The following is a 15,425-nucleotide window of genomic DNA, read 5'->3' on the forward strand; positions in this document are numbered from 1 at the left end:
TGAGTGGCTGGGTTCCAAACTTGCCCTATGCCTGAAGTAGGGCATTTGTGCCTGGAAGCTTGCAAAGACCAATTGCAAAAGCTAGAAAGCTTGCAAAGAACAATTTATTAGCTGGTCTAATAAAAGGTATCACATCCACCCAAAGAACCTTGTCTACCGAGCACAGGCATTCAGCCCACTAGGAACCTCAACCTCCGCCATGCTTCATCACCGGCAGCTACAGTGGTGGGAGACCGAGTCAGAGCTGCTCATGCTGCAGCTGGCAAGGAGAGGAGCAGGGAGCACCAGCTGCACTTCCCCCAGGCCCCTTCCCAGCTCTCTCCCCCAAGGCATGGGTACAGCCACCATCCCCATGGAGCTTGGCCGGGGCTCCAGACCCTGGTGCTCCAGTTGCAGGCTCCTAGCTGCCTGCCACAGCTGGCCCAGGTCCTGGGCTGCTGCTGCCTGCCATTGAGCTCAGACGGCGTGAAGCAGGGCTTGCAGCCTCACCGTCACCTGTACTGAGCAGCCTGGGCTCTGTGGCCAGCGGCAGCTGCACAGATCCCCGGTTGGCCATGGTGTGCGGAGCAAAATGACCTCACGTGTCCTGCTCCAGCGCATGTTCTGCGGGTTGCCAACCCCCGTTCCAAAAGCAGAACTTAAAATAATAGAATCATAGAAAATAAGGGTTGGAAGGGACGTCAAAAGAGGTCATCTAGTCCAGCCCCCCTGCTCAAAGCAGGACCATCCCCAACTAGATCATTTGAGCCACGGCTTTGTCTAGTTGGTTATTAAAAACCTCCAAGAACGGAGGTTTTTGCAAAATGTTGCAAAAATCTTGTTGGTGTAATAAAAGATGTCATCTCTACTATGAGTCTCAATTGCCTTTTCCTCTAGACCAATATGGCTACAACCTGGATACCTGACTTTCTAATGACTTTCTCCTCCAAACGCTTAGAAATGGATTCTTTGAGAATCTGCTCCATGATTTTTTCCAGGGACTGAGGTGAGGCTGACTGGTCTGTGGTTCTCTGGATCCTTCTTCTTCCCTTTCTTAAAGATGGGCACTATGTTTGCCCTTTTCCAGTTGTCTGGGACATCTCCTGATTGCCATGAATTTGCAAAGATGATGGCTAGTGGCTCTGTAATCACATCAGCCATCTCCCTCAGCATCCTTGGTGCATCCAGTGCAGCCCCACTGACTTGTTTAGCTTTTCTAAATAGTCTCTAAACTGTTCTTTCACCATTGTTGGCTGCTTGCCTCCTCCCCAAACTGTGCTGCCAGGTGCAGTAGTCTGGGAGCTGACCTTGCCTGTGAAAACTGAGGCGAAAAAGGCATTGAGCACTTCAGCCTTTTCTGCATCATCTGTCACAAGGTTGCCCCCGCCCCCCATTCAGTAAAGGACCCACACTTTCCCTGATTTTCCTCTTGTTGCTGACTCTGCTGCTCTTTCTGATATACACCTTCTGTAGGACAGACACCTTGGGTATGAAATACACCATCTGCATTTGGGGAAAGGAAGGATTGCTACATGAGGAAGAAACAGGGTGGCGTTTCAGAAGCCCTGGGCTCCCTTTTTTCTGCCATGGTGCTGTGTAGGTATTGTCTATAACAGTGGTGCTTAAATGTTCTGTCCCTATGGGCCGGGTGAGCAGTGCAAGGCCAGTACGTGGGCTGGACTGGAGCCCCATGCTGTCTCTGCCCAGCCCTGCATGCCAGGATTGGAGCCTGCATGTCCCCTGAATGCCAGATCCGGGTGCTGTGCTGACCCCACCTGGCCCCACACCACTCCCATGCTCCGGGATCGGGCCCCTGCACCACCCTGTATGCTTGATCCAGCGCTCTGGGTCACCTGCCTGGCCCATGGGGTTCCCTATGGGTCTGGAAATTTGGCACCAGGGGAACAGTGACATCACTCCCCTGCTGCCATATTCTTGGAGTAGTGGAGCTCCACAGGCTGGGGAGGGCAGATCTGGTACGTGGGCTGGGGATTGATCACCTCTGGTTTATAACATGAACTGCCGTGCAAAGTCAGACCACAAGCCTTCTAGTTCATCACCCTGCCCACACAGTTACTACTACCAGATGCATCCCTCGAAGGCACTAGGAGCCAGACTTGAGGGTTAGCAGGCTGACTGGAAACTAATTTCTACATTTCTGTATTTATGAAATTGCATCATCTAATGGCATAGGCGAACCTGTGTGAAGGGCGAGGGACCTGAGCTGGCTTTTCCTTCAGTCTTTTAGAGAACATAAAACATGCAACACTGGGTCAGACCACCATGCTTGGTAGATCAGTTGGTAGACAGATTTGCAGTAATGCACCACAAACGTAAAAGCCAGCAATTTTGGTTTTATATTGTCTGAAGCCATTTTCCCACAGGATATGAAGCTTAGTAGTAATCCCACATTTCTAAATATCTGTGGGGGAATTTCTTCACAAAAGCGAGTAGGCAAAAAAGTTTCAGATGAACATCTCATCCCTGTTTTCTTTTTTGTCTTCCCAAGAAATCAGTTGTATCCCCAGAAGCCTCCCTACATAAGGGAAGCTGAAAGGCCCACTGTTACACTGGCACAACAAATAGGATGCTTTATAGGAAGAACATTGAACCAGATGCATCTAGAGTGATCTGTCCCCTATTGGTTACCCTCCCTGGTGTCCACCATCGTTGGATGGTGGATATGTCAGCGGAAACATCTCCAGCTGTCAAGTTCAACCACTGTTAGTAGATCCTTCATCCCTGAATTGGCCTAGTTCCTTTTTGCCCCTGGCTGTGCTACCTGCCTCTACCAACATCTGTGGCAATAAATCCCACAAGTTACTATGCGTTGCATTAAAAAGTACTTTTTCTTGCTAGTTTTAAACCTGTCTACTACCAGTTTCAGTGGCGTCCCCCGAGGTGTAGTGCTCTGGCACTTGGGGCCACTTCTACATGTGCTCCGGGGGTGGAGGGAGCAGGACTTTAATTAGAGCAACTCTGAGAGCTGCTCTAATTAAAGTGCTGCTTTGTCTCCTGTATCAGCGTCCCTGCACTTAAAAAGGGTGCTTTAAGAGTGCTTGAGCTCAAGCTGGTTCACCAAGCTTTAGTCCAAGTACATCTGATGCCATTTTTAAGCACGGGGATGTCGATACAGGAGATGGAGGAGGCTGCTGGAGCCCAGCAATTGTCACACTGCAGCAGACTCATTTAACTGAGTCTGATTCGATGGGTTGCAATTCCAGCGCATCCATCCGATCTGCAGCTCTGGATCAGTTTGCCACTTCGATCCAGCCGAAGCGACTCTGAAGCTTTGGAGCCGCCTCGGAGAGCTGGCCATCGGGTATAATGGGGGATCAATGAAATATCTATAACTTTGTTGCTTTTTCTCTGATTTGGGTTAAACTTGCAGGGATGGTGGCCTCTGTGGAGAGCATGAAGTGTGACAAATTTCAAGAAGGGGTCTGGGGGGAACTGCACCCCAAATTCTTGATAGCAAAACTCATGTCACATGTATGTGTTACACCACAGGGGGGTGAAAACTGCAGTGGTGGTGGGCCCTACTGAGGCCACAAAGCCTGCCAAGTTTCAAGAAGATAGGTGCAGGGAGAGTCTGGCTTCTGGGTCTCTGCAGCTCTGGCTGCTGACAGGCAAAACTTGTGATGTGGGTGGGTGACACTGTGTGTGTGTTAAGGTGCGCCCTTCCTGGCGCCTGCCTCTGGGGCCCCTGCACAACCCGGCAGTGTGCCCAGTGAGGCCTCCTCCTCCCCTACAGCCTCAGGGCCGGTCCACTTTACGTGACAACAGGTAAAATAACTTAGCTGGCTCGACACCAGCAGCATCAAAGGTTCCCACACAGAACGGTCACAGAGCCTTTCTCGTTATAAAGGAATTGACAGCAAGAAGTAAGGATGTTGTGTTGTGTTGGATCTATGATGTTGCTCATGGTGTGTGATGGCTTATCTTGTGTGTTTATGTCTATATGTTTATTATGAAAAAAGATGGTAATTAAAAATGTATCTTTGGAAGCTTTAGGGTTGAAAACCCCTTTGTCAGGCTGAGGAAATACCTGCAGTTGGTCCTGGATGCCAGGAATATTAAAGAAGCCAGAGGCTGGCCTGGCATGCAATGCAGGCAAGAAAGCCCGTCAGTGAAAATGGAAATGGAGGTGTCGGTTGTGGGGAGGGACAGGCTGGGGTGGGGAGGGGGAGGGGGGAAAGGGGGATGTAGCAACACAGGTAAAAGTGCAGAGGTGCCTGGGCTGTCAGATGTCCGGCCAGTTGCAGCGTGCCAGAACTCCACTGTCTAATCTATATTGAGTCCATGAGTTTCCGTACCTACTACCCAGGAGGCTGATGAAGTGCAGTTCATAGGCCCAGCTCTGAAAAGTGCTCAGAGATGCTCCGGCAGTTTTGACTGAGTCTGCTCCAATGCCTTGTAATTAAAACACGTCAAACCATGTGTTGGGTATGTGTATAGGTGCCCATTTGTTGCAACTTTTAATTTAAATGTCTATAGACTAGACAGGAGGAATAAAAAAAAACTCTCCAAATTTTTATCTGCATAGTAAATATACACTATTCTTCTTTCTGAAAAAAAGTAAGAAAGCAGGCACTTTTCTAAGGTGCCTTTATTGCTTTCAGTCATCTTTCTGAGTGAGTGACTCATTAAGGTGCCCTGTAGATCCCAGGACTGGACCCAGCAGTGGTCACAGCAGTGCTAAATATGCAGGTAATATAATTGTTGGCAACAAGATCAAATCAGTCAGTTCAGATATTTTTCTGCTCTCATAGATATTGTCGTTTTAAAGACTGGCAGCTTCACAGTACCCCTCGTAAACCTCTCTTCCATACTGTGTCCATTAAGTATTCACCACTTGCCATCTTCTGTTTCAGTACCTTGCATATGGCAGACTTTGAGGAGGAGGATAAAGTACTCAGCACCATTTACTTTGCTTTTTCTGAAAGAAAAGAATAACTTTTCACTCAGCCAAACTGCTGAGCACAGTCAATTTGTTTGATCAGAGTTAATTTCTGCACTCCAGCAGACTCTATTCATTGAGTCTGCTCTGACACGCTGGATTTACAGCACGTTGGAGCAGCCTTGCTGCACGTCTCCAGGAGCCCTACGCTTCCATGGTATGGGGCAGTAACCTGGAGTTTGTGGGATAGATCCCTTTGCACAGCAGCTGCTGCAACTGCACTTGAGATAGGCTTTTCCTTGGTGTCTCTCCAGGTTTCCAGCACGTGAGTACCAATGGTGAGAAAGTGCTACCAGTGGTGATGAGCAATGTGGTAATGGATAAGGAAAGGCTCTCAGAGCATGGCCTGCCTTGTGCAGCAGGTGGGAGGCCTCTGCCCGCTAAGGCTTTATGCCCTTTGGGCTGCCTGGAAAAGGTAAGAACCCATTTGGGAGGCATGGCCAAGCCTCATCCTTTCTGGGGTACAGGAAGCCCTTGGGTCCCTTGAGCAGTGTTGACCCCTGCTTTTAAGTGTAGGTCTTGGCTTGCTTGAGGGTGGTCCCCCATCTCCACACAACATTGGGTGTTGCCATGGGCTCCTTTCTGGTCCTGGGAAATGGAAATCTGTTTCGTCCTCTGTGTGTGCATGTGAAGATGAGTATATATTTCCTCCTTTACTTTTCCCAGTAAAAATTGACTGTTGCCTTTGATGGGGAAAGGGAGGGGGTAGATACCACCCTGCTTGCTTTGCTTTGGAGATAAACTGTGCTGTGTTTAGGAACCTGGGTCTAAAGAGGGACCTCCTTGTGGTCAGGCTGGAGGGCTCTGCTCTTGAAACTTTGTTCTGAGAGCAGTATTGAAGGAAGCAGAAGGCTTTTTGGGTTAAGGGGATATTGGAGAATGGGTCAAGGACAGAGCCAAGAACCAAAGGCAGGGAAGGTCTATTAGGGGTGAAGAGAGCCATGTCCACAGCACTTTCCCCCCAGATTCTGCATCCTGGGGGGTTTCTGTGATAGGGTAAACCATAAAATGAGTGACAGGGACCCTCCTCTTATGATCAGCACTTGACATCGCCCTACCAAGCCATCCTGGGGCATCTGCCCACTAATCACTTGGCTGAGATCTGCAGCCATCCCATAAGAGATGCCCACATCAGGGGTAGCCCCAGAACCCCCCTGGACCTGCAGGCTAGTGCGGGAGTGAAGGGCACAGGCAGCTGCACTGCTCCAGCCTGGCTCGGCCCCAGGCTGCTGGTGAAGACCAACTCAGATCACCCCCCCTCCACACACACCTGGTGTAATGCAGCTATGCACACCCTGAGACTTGTAGCTGAAAGTATCCAACTTCAATGGAAGATTACAAAACACTGCATTTCAACCAAAGGATGTCCACATGCTTTGCCCCACCACCCCACCTTCCACGGGAGGGGCAGAAACTTCCACAGGCTGCATCTCCTTCACTCCTGCTACCCCATTTCACCTACAAAAGGCCTATGGCCTCCTGGCCAGATGTTCCTTCAAAAGGGCTGGGTCGTTCCTGGACAGCGAGACATGGGAGTAATGCCTCGAGTGTTTCATAGTTTCATACTTTCATAGTAGTTAGGGGTCAGAAGGGACCTGAATAGATCATCTAGTCTAACCCCCTGCCACTGGTTGGAGCACACGCTGGGATCATATGACCCCAGACAGGTGTTCATCCAACCTCTTTCTGAATTTACCCAAGGTAGGAGCGAGGACCACTTCCCTAGGAAGTCGGTTCCAGATCCTAGCTACCCTGACAGTGAAATAGTGCCTCCTAGTCTCTAACCTGAACCTATTCTCCAGTGTAACCAACTCCTATGCCCAAGGGCTAGCAACAAGCCCTGCATTACGGTGAATCCTCTGAAAAGGGAAGGGGCTGGATAGTCACAGAGAGATCTGCCCTGGAAAGGGTTCTTGGACCTGGTCTGTTCCCATTGCACAGCTCTGGAGAGGATGCAGAGATCAACCACAGGGGTATCTTGTTCAGTTCTGTGTCTTTTTTTTTTAGCAGAAAATGCATTACATTATAGATAATGCAATGAAGGGAAGAAGGGCGGGGGCCGCAAGGGCGACTGGTGCCTCTCGAGTCTGGGGGGGCACCAGATCACTAACGGGGGTCCCCCCACAGCTGATCACTGACTGAGGGGGGACATCCCCCAGCGGCTGATTGCCGAGCACAGAACCACCAGCAGCAAAACTGGCGAACCCGGAAGTGCACTTCCACCGGCACTTCCAGTTTCGAGACTGGTGCTTTCAGGGGGTGCATGGCCAATCTCAGGGGGTGCATGTGCACCTGCATGCACCCCCTACGCACTGCCAATGGCAGGGGGAGCACCAGGTACACAGTGGTGCAGAGTTCTGGAGAGAGGCCAAACCTACCAAACTGGCTGAGGGGTTGACAGTAGCAGCTCCTTGCAGACACCAGATAAGCATGAGCAGGCCTGGGAGATGGGTTATGCAGTGGAGGGGGAGGCAAGGTCAGGGTGGAGGGCAGGGAATGCTCCCTACTCATAAATGTCCTTTTTCCTGCACCTCCAGAGCCTATTATGGATGTTCCTGGGTGTGGATGTGCTGGTGCTGGACCAGGTAGGAGGAGTGGCCAAAGCTGTTCCCACACTCAGAGCACTGATGTGGTTTCTCCCTTGTGTGGATGAGCTGGTGCCGGGCCAAGTTGGAGAAGCTGGTAAAGCTTTTCCCACACTCCCAGCACTGATGCGGCTTCTCCCCTGTGTGGATGTGCCGGTGTTCAACCAGGTTGAAGGACTGGGTGAAACTCTTCCCACACTCAAAGCACTGATGTGGCTTCTCCCCTGCGTGCATGCACCTGTGCCTGGCCAGGTTGGAGGGTTGCTCCCCAAACTCTTCCCTGCACCCTGGACTCTTTCTGGATTCTGTCCCTTCTCCACTCTCATGCCCAACTGAAGATGGTACTTGGTTCACTGCTACATTTTCCTTCTTTTTTGAGGGCCTCTGCTGACTCTGGCCACTGGTCCTTCTCAGATCGCAGGAAGTCCATCTCACCCAAAATCCCCGGGGAAGTCTGTGGAGGCTCCAGGTCTGCAGACCCTTCCTCAGGAGGCCGCTGCTCAGCTCAGCTCTGCTCAGCGACCTGCCACCTCCTGCATACGGAACAAAACCTCAAGATTAGTCCCCTGTCCTGCAGGCAAAGGACCAACATTGCTATTCCTTCTGCAATTCTTTCTGCTATTCCTTCAAGCAGGACTGGACCTCGGCACTTGTGTTTCTTCGGGTAAATCCGATATAATTTATTAGACCAACTCAAATAGCTGGAAAAATTCTTCTTTGCAAGCTTCTGGGTACAAGTGCCCTTCGTCAGGCTGAGGAAGTGTCTGCAGTTGGCCTGTAGCTCTTCCTAGACGGAATAATAAAGAAGCCAGAGGCTGGTCTGCATGTGAGAAAGCCAGTCAGTGAAAATGTACATTGAGAGTCAGTGGGTGAGAAGAATTTTTCCAACTATCTGAGTTGGTCTAATAAAAGGTATCAGATTTATCCAAAGAACCTTGTCTGCCTATGTCCTTAAACCAACACGGTGAGGACTTATACCCCTGAAACATGTGGGAAAAGTGTCTTACTACAGGGCCTATGTGGCTTCATTCTCTAACAGGCTGAGGACAAGACCCAAGACATCTTAAATGGAGTATGGAGGTCGTTAATAGCTGCTTTACCCCACATCACTGGTGGGTCAGGTGGAGATGATGCCCAACCTGGCTGGGCTGACATGTGCCAGAAGCCAAAGTGCATTGGTGAGACTGCTCTCCAGTGCTTGCCCTTGATATCTATCAGTCCTGGGACTAGTATCTGGGTACAAGGGTGAACAGCATTGTGATGGATGTCTGAGGCTTGTCAGCAGTCAGGGGAGTGAGGGGAGCGTTTCCTTCCACTGGACCAGCTGCTTATGTGGCACACACAAGTGCTGCTTCTGCTTGGTAGGAAAAGACAACACTTTTTTCCTCTTCCCTGCAAGAAATGTTCTGGGAGGCTCTCTCTCCTGAAAGGAGCAGGGCTGTGCTTCCTGCCTGCTTCCAGGGTGAGGTCTGGTGCAATGAATGAGCCCATGAAGCTTTCCTCTACTGAGGAGGCTCAGGTGGCCTCCACATCACAGAAATGGCCTTCATGTGCACCGGGACTAAGGCCTTGGTATGAACCTACACATGGACTCTGTGCTGAGTCTGTCTCTCAGACACTCAGGGCTCCATGGAGGAAACAGAAAGGGGGTATTGATTTCCTCCACAACAGGAAAGCTTGTGAAACCCACCCACCCCATGGAGCCATTTAATGCGGTGTAAGACCATGATTAAACCCCTCCTGGGTTCCAGGTCAACCTGATCAGGAGACACCTGGGACAGCCCCAGCCTCTCTCTTGTCCAACAGTAAGGGCTACACAGGGATTTTGCATGCCATGCTGATTTCCATGGGGGACTACACATCCCATTATGCCCTGGGAGAGGGTGTGAAAGAGGTATGGCTACCTTGGGCTGCAGAATCAACTCCTACAATGGTGAGCGAAGATGGCAATTTAAGATCATGGTGTCTGAGGGAAACCAGATCTGTGCCTAAAAATCAAGACAGAAAATTGAATTGTTCCCTAACAGCTGTAATTGGGGGGATCTTGGATTCCAGCCTGGAATTTCGGGGATTGGGAACAACACCTGCCTGGACACATCACAGCAGAAGGTATCTGAGGTCAGCACAGGGCAGGCCCCCTGTCAGCCTGGGGATGAAGCATTTCCGAGAGGGGAGCTGGGCGAAGGGGACGGCCACAACTCACCTGGCAGCAGGTCCTCCGACTTTGAGATTTCCCCACCGTCCTCATCCTCACACACCCAGAGCTCCACCTCTCCTCGCTGGATGCAGCAGATTAAGTCAGGTGTGGGACTTCCATATCCTGTTTGGGGCAGTGGTTAAAGAGGGTTTGTGACTGGGTACTGGATGGACAAGAACAAACTGGTATTTGGGGAATGGATCCCGTGAACTCAAGGGTTCTACTGGGGCCTTGAAGGACAAGGGAGGGTGGACGTTTAGGATGAAAGGAAGGCACCGCAAGGAGAAGCCTTCAGTAGATGGGCCTTGTCACCCAGGTGGTGGGGAGAGGCTCATAGGGAACAAAGCACGAACCATTCTGAAGTATCAAAAAAAGAACAAAAAACTCAGAGTCCCGAAGGACAAGGGTGAGGATGCAGTGATCTGTGAGGTACTAGAAAGCAGAAAAGCTTTTGCTAGTTTTCAAGGTACCAAAATTAGGGGACACTGGACACACTTATGGATAGATAGCATTTATCTTACCTATGTAATTCCAGGCAAAGGAGGAGAAAGTCATTTATTCTCAGTGAAGGTTTAAAGTGAGGACTCATGACGCTGAAACAAATCCATGACAGATGGCTCACAGTGAAACTTTTTTTTCTGGAAGAGAGTGTAATTCCTCATCACCAGGGCACCAGAAAAAGATGATTTTGTAAGAACTGTAGATGCAACTAAAGCAATCATCCCATCCAATGGCAGGATGATCTCAGTTCAGATGTGAGTGAACAAACCGGCAGATACCATAGGGTTTATGACAAAATTCATAGCAGTCATGGAGATGGAAAGAAGAAGAGTGAGACACGTTTTACAGCACATGAAATCCCAGATCGTGGAACTGATTTACAGAGGTTCCCAAAACAAGGACAACCCTAGCTACAGTCACATCTAAAAGTAAGGGCCACTGCATACAGATAAATTGCACCAGGACTAGAAGTAGAGGCTGCTTGTAGATGTTAAAAAAAAAAAAAAAGCCTTTATATAGATCAGGTGCTTCAATGGGGCTTTTTTCATGCTGTTATCTAAAGCTGAGTCAATCAGCTACAAGATGAAAGCAGTAAAAAATCCTGACCTATACAGCCATTGGGCAAGGCCAATCCCACTACCGCGCTGCCTCTTCTGGGCACACCCCCGTTTTCTTTTTGGGCTCAGTGTGAGAGCGCGTGGAGTTTAAAGCGCTTTTTTGGTGGGGATGGAGGGTTGGGTTTTCTTTAACATCTGCAAGCAGCCAGAGATACCACCATAGCAAGAGTATGGTATCTTGTGAGAGCCTAATGGCCCAACACAGAGTACTACTAGATGGCTTTGGGCTACTCCCAAAATACTAGAGAGAACTGGGGAAGACAAAAAAAAAAAAAAAGCAGGGCAAGGACCGCGAAAATAGCATGCACTGACACAAATGGAGGCCTGGTCCTCTAAAGCAATGCTCTGGCCAGGCTTCTCTACTGGTCTATTTGGCCCCTGCTGCTCCAGCCCACTGTGTGCCATGCAGGGATCCACCAGAAGCATGGCAGGGCTAGCAGCTGCCTGCTGCTGAGCCTGCAGTGCATGGAAAGCCTGTCCTGGCCCCAGAGAGGCACCCAGGGCCTGCTGGGTTGCCTTCAAGCTGGACACGTGGCACGGTGCTCCAGAGCCTTGGCCACCGAAGCCGGGGCTCTGGCAAGCAGCCCCAGGACCTCTGCAGGAGCCTGCACGGGGACCCAGCTGGCAGCCCAAAGAGGTTCCTCACTTCTCCGCCATTTGGGGCCAGGAGGCTACACTGCAGCAGTTCACCCAGGGACCCCAGACCGAACATATTAACCAAGAGATTGCTGCACAGATGGCCAAGTGGGGGATGCCAAAACATGGCATTGAGCAGGCAGTGTCATACTGTACTTGATGCCAACCAGTGCTTGGGGGTGTGGCAATCCACCATGCTCCCCTATGAGAAGCTGGCCAGAATCAGTGGCCCTACAGCCACAGATGATGCCATCCCGGAGAAGCGCAGGGTGTCACAGCAGGTCCTGGACTCCATCCTTGCCCTGGGCCCAGCTGTGGGCATTTTGCCTGTCCAGTAGCTCAGCTGGCACCCCGGCAGGCCCCACCGGACCGCTGCAGTCATCTAGGGGTGCCACCCAACTCCTCCATTCCTAGTCCTGGGCAAAGCTGCAGCATCTGCCTCTGAAGAGCACGTGCCCTCCCCCACAGAGCAGCCAAGGCCCCAGCCACATCAGCATGGCCTCTGCACACAGGATGGTGGCACACAGGGCTGAGGCCAGGCTCAGGGCCAAGGGGCTGCCAACCCCCGATTTCCTCCTCCCTGCGTCTCCTTTCCTCGTGTTTCTTCCACCCCTAAGGACCCTCTCTCTTTCCCCCTGGTTCTTGTGCAAATAGTTGCAGTGTATTTCTGACTTTGAAAGGGTTTGTGCACATGGGGGACTGGGGGAATGGTGATGGGGTTGTGGAGGGTCTCAGGTGGGGTACTGTTGCAATGTTGAGCTGTTGGTGTTGGTCAATGCCCTGCTCAAGGGGGTGGGCCCACAGATGGGCAGTGATGACCAGTGTGTATTTAGAAGAGTGCAAAAATCATGAGATATTATCAAGACAATTACAGAAAAGAATAAAAAGCTCTATATGGCCTTCGTTGAGCTAGAAAAAGCACTTGAGTGCTTCCCTAAGGAAGTCCATAAGGGGAAAACGGGGAGAAAAGAAAGCACCAGAAAAGCAAAATGACCCAGTAAAAAGTAAGTCCATCAAACCTCCACACAAACCAGAACAAGCCCCTGTATTCAAGATCCTCTGGAAGTGAAAACTGGTTTTCTCTAGGCCCTGCACCAAGCTCACTTCTTTTTATCACAGTGATGGACATCTGACATGCAGAAGGATTTTAGGAGGAAAACAAGAAAACTTTAGAGAATGGCAGAGTGAGCCTGAGCGCACAGGTCTGAAATCAAATACAGTGTGTTGTAGCAGCAAAGGCTGATAAGACTTCCATTAACTTCTGCTGGGTAATAACCAAAGGAGGAGAAAGGGGCTTTAGAAAGCACTAAATTGAGCATGCTCAGATTGTTAAATGTGTTTGGACAGGGCACACTAGGCAAGAGGGAGGAAATCAGAATAATGCCCCAAGGAACAGCTGAAGGTGAATTTTGAGGCACAATGAATTGGAGACAATATGAACGCTCAGAGAAGCCAAAGGGAGATCATGTTGCCAAGAAACTGTTGAATATGGCAGCACCAGGAGTTGCAAGAATGGGGAAGACTCCAAGGAAGGCGGCTGGATCAAATGAAGGAGGAGATATACATGTATGAAGTGGGACAGAGATGGGATCACTGACTGAGAAGCAGGGTGGAAGTGGATCTAAAATACCATCCTAATGCTCGTGAGGATGAGATTGCTGAGAAACAGGGAGAAAACAACAAAACTTGAGAGTTCACATGGCTCAAGGGAGAGGGAAGAGGCTTTACCCAGGGAAACGAGGGCTTGGTAATTCCTCAGCATCTGATCCTGGAAAAGCACCTTGACTTCATTGTCCAGCAGCTCCCACTCCTTCCAGGTGAAATACATGGCCACGTTCTCAAACACCTCCCGGAGCTGCAATGACAAGCATTACACCATCAGTGTCTCCTCTTCCACCTGCCTCCAGCCCCCACAGCCCTGGCTGCAATCACTCGGTGCTACAACTCTCTGCAGCATAGCCATGACACATAGGGGTGCAAAATTCCCCAGCTGACATGTGATGTGGATGCAGCTGTGGACATAGTTCATGTAGCATCCTCAGCTCAGCTCATCATGTGCTGTTTGCTTGGCCCTTTGAAGCAGCTGAGGCAGCAATTTTAGGGGTAGGGAGCCCCGGCTCCATAGACTCTGACCAGGTTTTCCAGTGCCAGCACCCCTGACTATTGGCATTTGGGAGTGAGCTGTGGATAATGCCAGTGTGGTGTGTTTGCAGCCTCCATCACCACAGGCTTGTTGCTCTGTAGGGCTCTCTACTCCCCAAATTCTTTACAGCACCCCTGGCTCCTCTTGGGCTTGGCTCCAACCGTACTCCCATGCCCAACTGGAGCTGGTGCCCTGCTCACCTCCAAGCTCTCCGCCTGCTTTGGAGGCCTGCTCTGCCCCTTTTGCCCTGGGCCCGGCTCAGGCATCAGGGAGCTCCTCTCTCCCAGTCTCCTTGGGGAAGTCCTCTGCAGCTCCAGGTTTCCAGGCCCTTCTTCAGAAGGCCGCTGCTCAGCTCAGCTCTGCTCAGGGTCCCAGCACCTGCTGGGTGGGGAATAAAATCATCATGTCAGAGCCTGCAGGGGCATCAGTTCCTGGGAAAGAAACTCAAGGGGTGTTGGTGCTGTGTCATCCACATACTAAGGGCAGTTCCACTGTGGCATCCACATACTAAGGGCAGGAGGAGGAAAAATGTAAGGTCAACTTGCTCCATGGTGTCTGAAGGGCTTCCAGGGTCATTGTGGGAACAGGAAAAGCCAATGTGTTGGAGCACTGACCCCATCAAAATGATGTGGCAGAGATTTCTCCACTGAGGGACGGTGCCTCCTGCTGCAGGAAAGGGTCGAGCCAGCGCTCCTTACTTGCTCGTGGGCAGGGGTCTCATCTGGGGCACCAGCCTGAGCAGCTGTTGTTTGCTGACTGCTCCCGGGTCTCCTTGGGGTTGGGGGAATCTGCAACAGGACACAGGCATGGGGTTAAATGTACTTGAAGCAGAGTGGTGTCCCTGGGGAATCTCATTTCCCTGACACCTGCACTCACCACTTACTGATATTATTAGGACATTGATTGATCAAAAAAAATCAAATAGATACTTGATTCTTACCATTGTAGCACTATAAGACCCAACCAAGATAAAGCCTCTTTCTGCTGGGAGCTGCACACATGCAGTGAGAAAGATCAGGGGCTCCCAGCCTGGATGCTGCCCACCAAAAAGATCAGAGCTGTGGCACCACAGCCACATGGTTACAAATATTGTGGCCCCGTCACAGGAAGAGGCAGACATTCGAGCCTCTCCTCGAGTATAAAACACGCACTCAGGCACCCAGACCCATGCCCTGGCCTGCATCCAGTACCGCACCTGCCACTGGCTCCTTGGGCCTGTTCAAGAGCTGCTGGGTACTGTCTGGTGGGCTCTGCTCAGTGCCCCCACCCTTGCAGCACTTGTTTTGAACCTGAGATCTCACTCCCACCCCTGTTTTCTTTTTAGTTGTCCCCCCAAATCAACTTACCTATACCCGATAGCCAAGACTAATAATGGGAGGTGTAATCATTGCTCTGTGGATGTCAAGCCTGTGTTAACTTTATATGTCAAAGAGGCTGGTAAGGACCTGACTCCTGATGGGGAAGGGGCTTCCCTCTGGGGACTTGAGGCAGCTGGTCCTGGGGTTTCCCTCTGACCTGCCTCCTCCAGAGGCCTGTCTGCAGGATGGCCCTTTGGTTGCTCCAGCCAGCAATCACCGGGGTCCTGCAATGCCCCAGTGGGCTGCATCTTGTCTGACGACACCTCCTCGATCTTCATGTGCACTGTGACCTGGGGACACGATGAATATGTCACTGGGGAGCTGGGAAAGAGGAGAGCTGGGGGTGGGAGGGAACATCCACAAACACATGGAGGTGCAGGCGGCAGCACTGAGGACTGGGGGGAAACGAACCCTCTCACCTGGAGCGTCTCGTGCTCCGCCCGCCCCAG

General features: G+C 51.0%; 1 protein-coding gene across 1 annotated transcript in view; it reads right to left on the reverse strand.

Annotated features, from left to right (window-relative positions):
* LOC102381513 (zinc finger protein 271-like) overlaps window positions 1–15,425 on the reverse strand; it is a 105,408-nt gene that overhangs the window by 35,255 nt on the left and 54,728 nt on the right. Inside the window, 1 exon segment of the mRNA XM_025192720.1 lies at window positions 7,500–7,751. Within this exon segment, the coding sequence (XP_025048505.1) occupies window positions 7,500–7,751 (252 nt within the window).

This window comes from Alligator sinensis, unplaced genomic scaffold (assembly GCF_000455745.1).
Source record: "Alligator sinensis unplaced genomic scaffold, ASM45574v1 scaffold1411_1, whole genome shotgun sequence".
NCBI lineage: Eukaryota > Metazoa > Chordata > Crocodylia > Alligatoridae > Alligator > Alligator sinensis.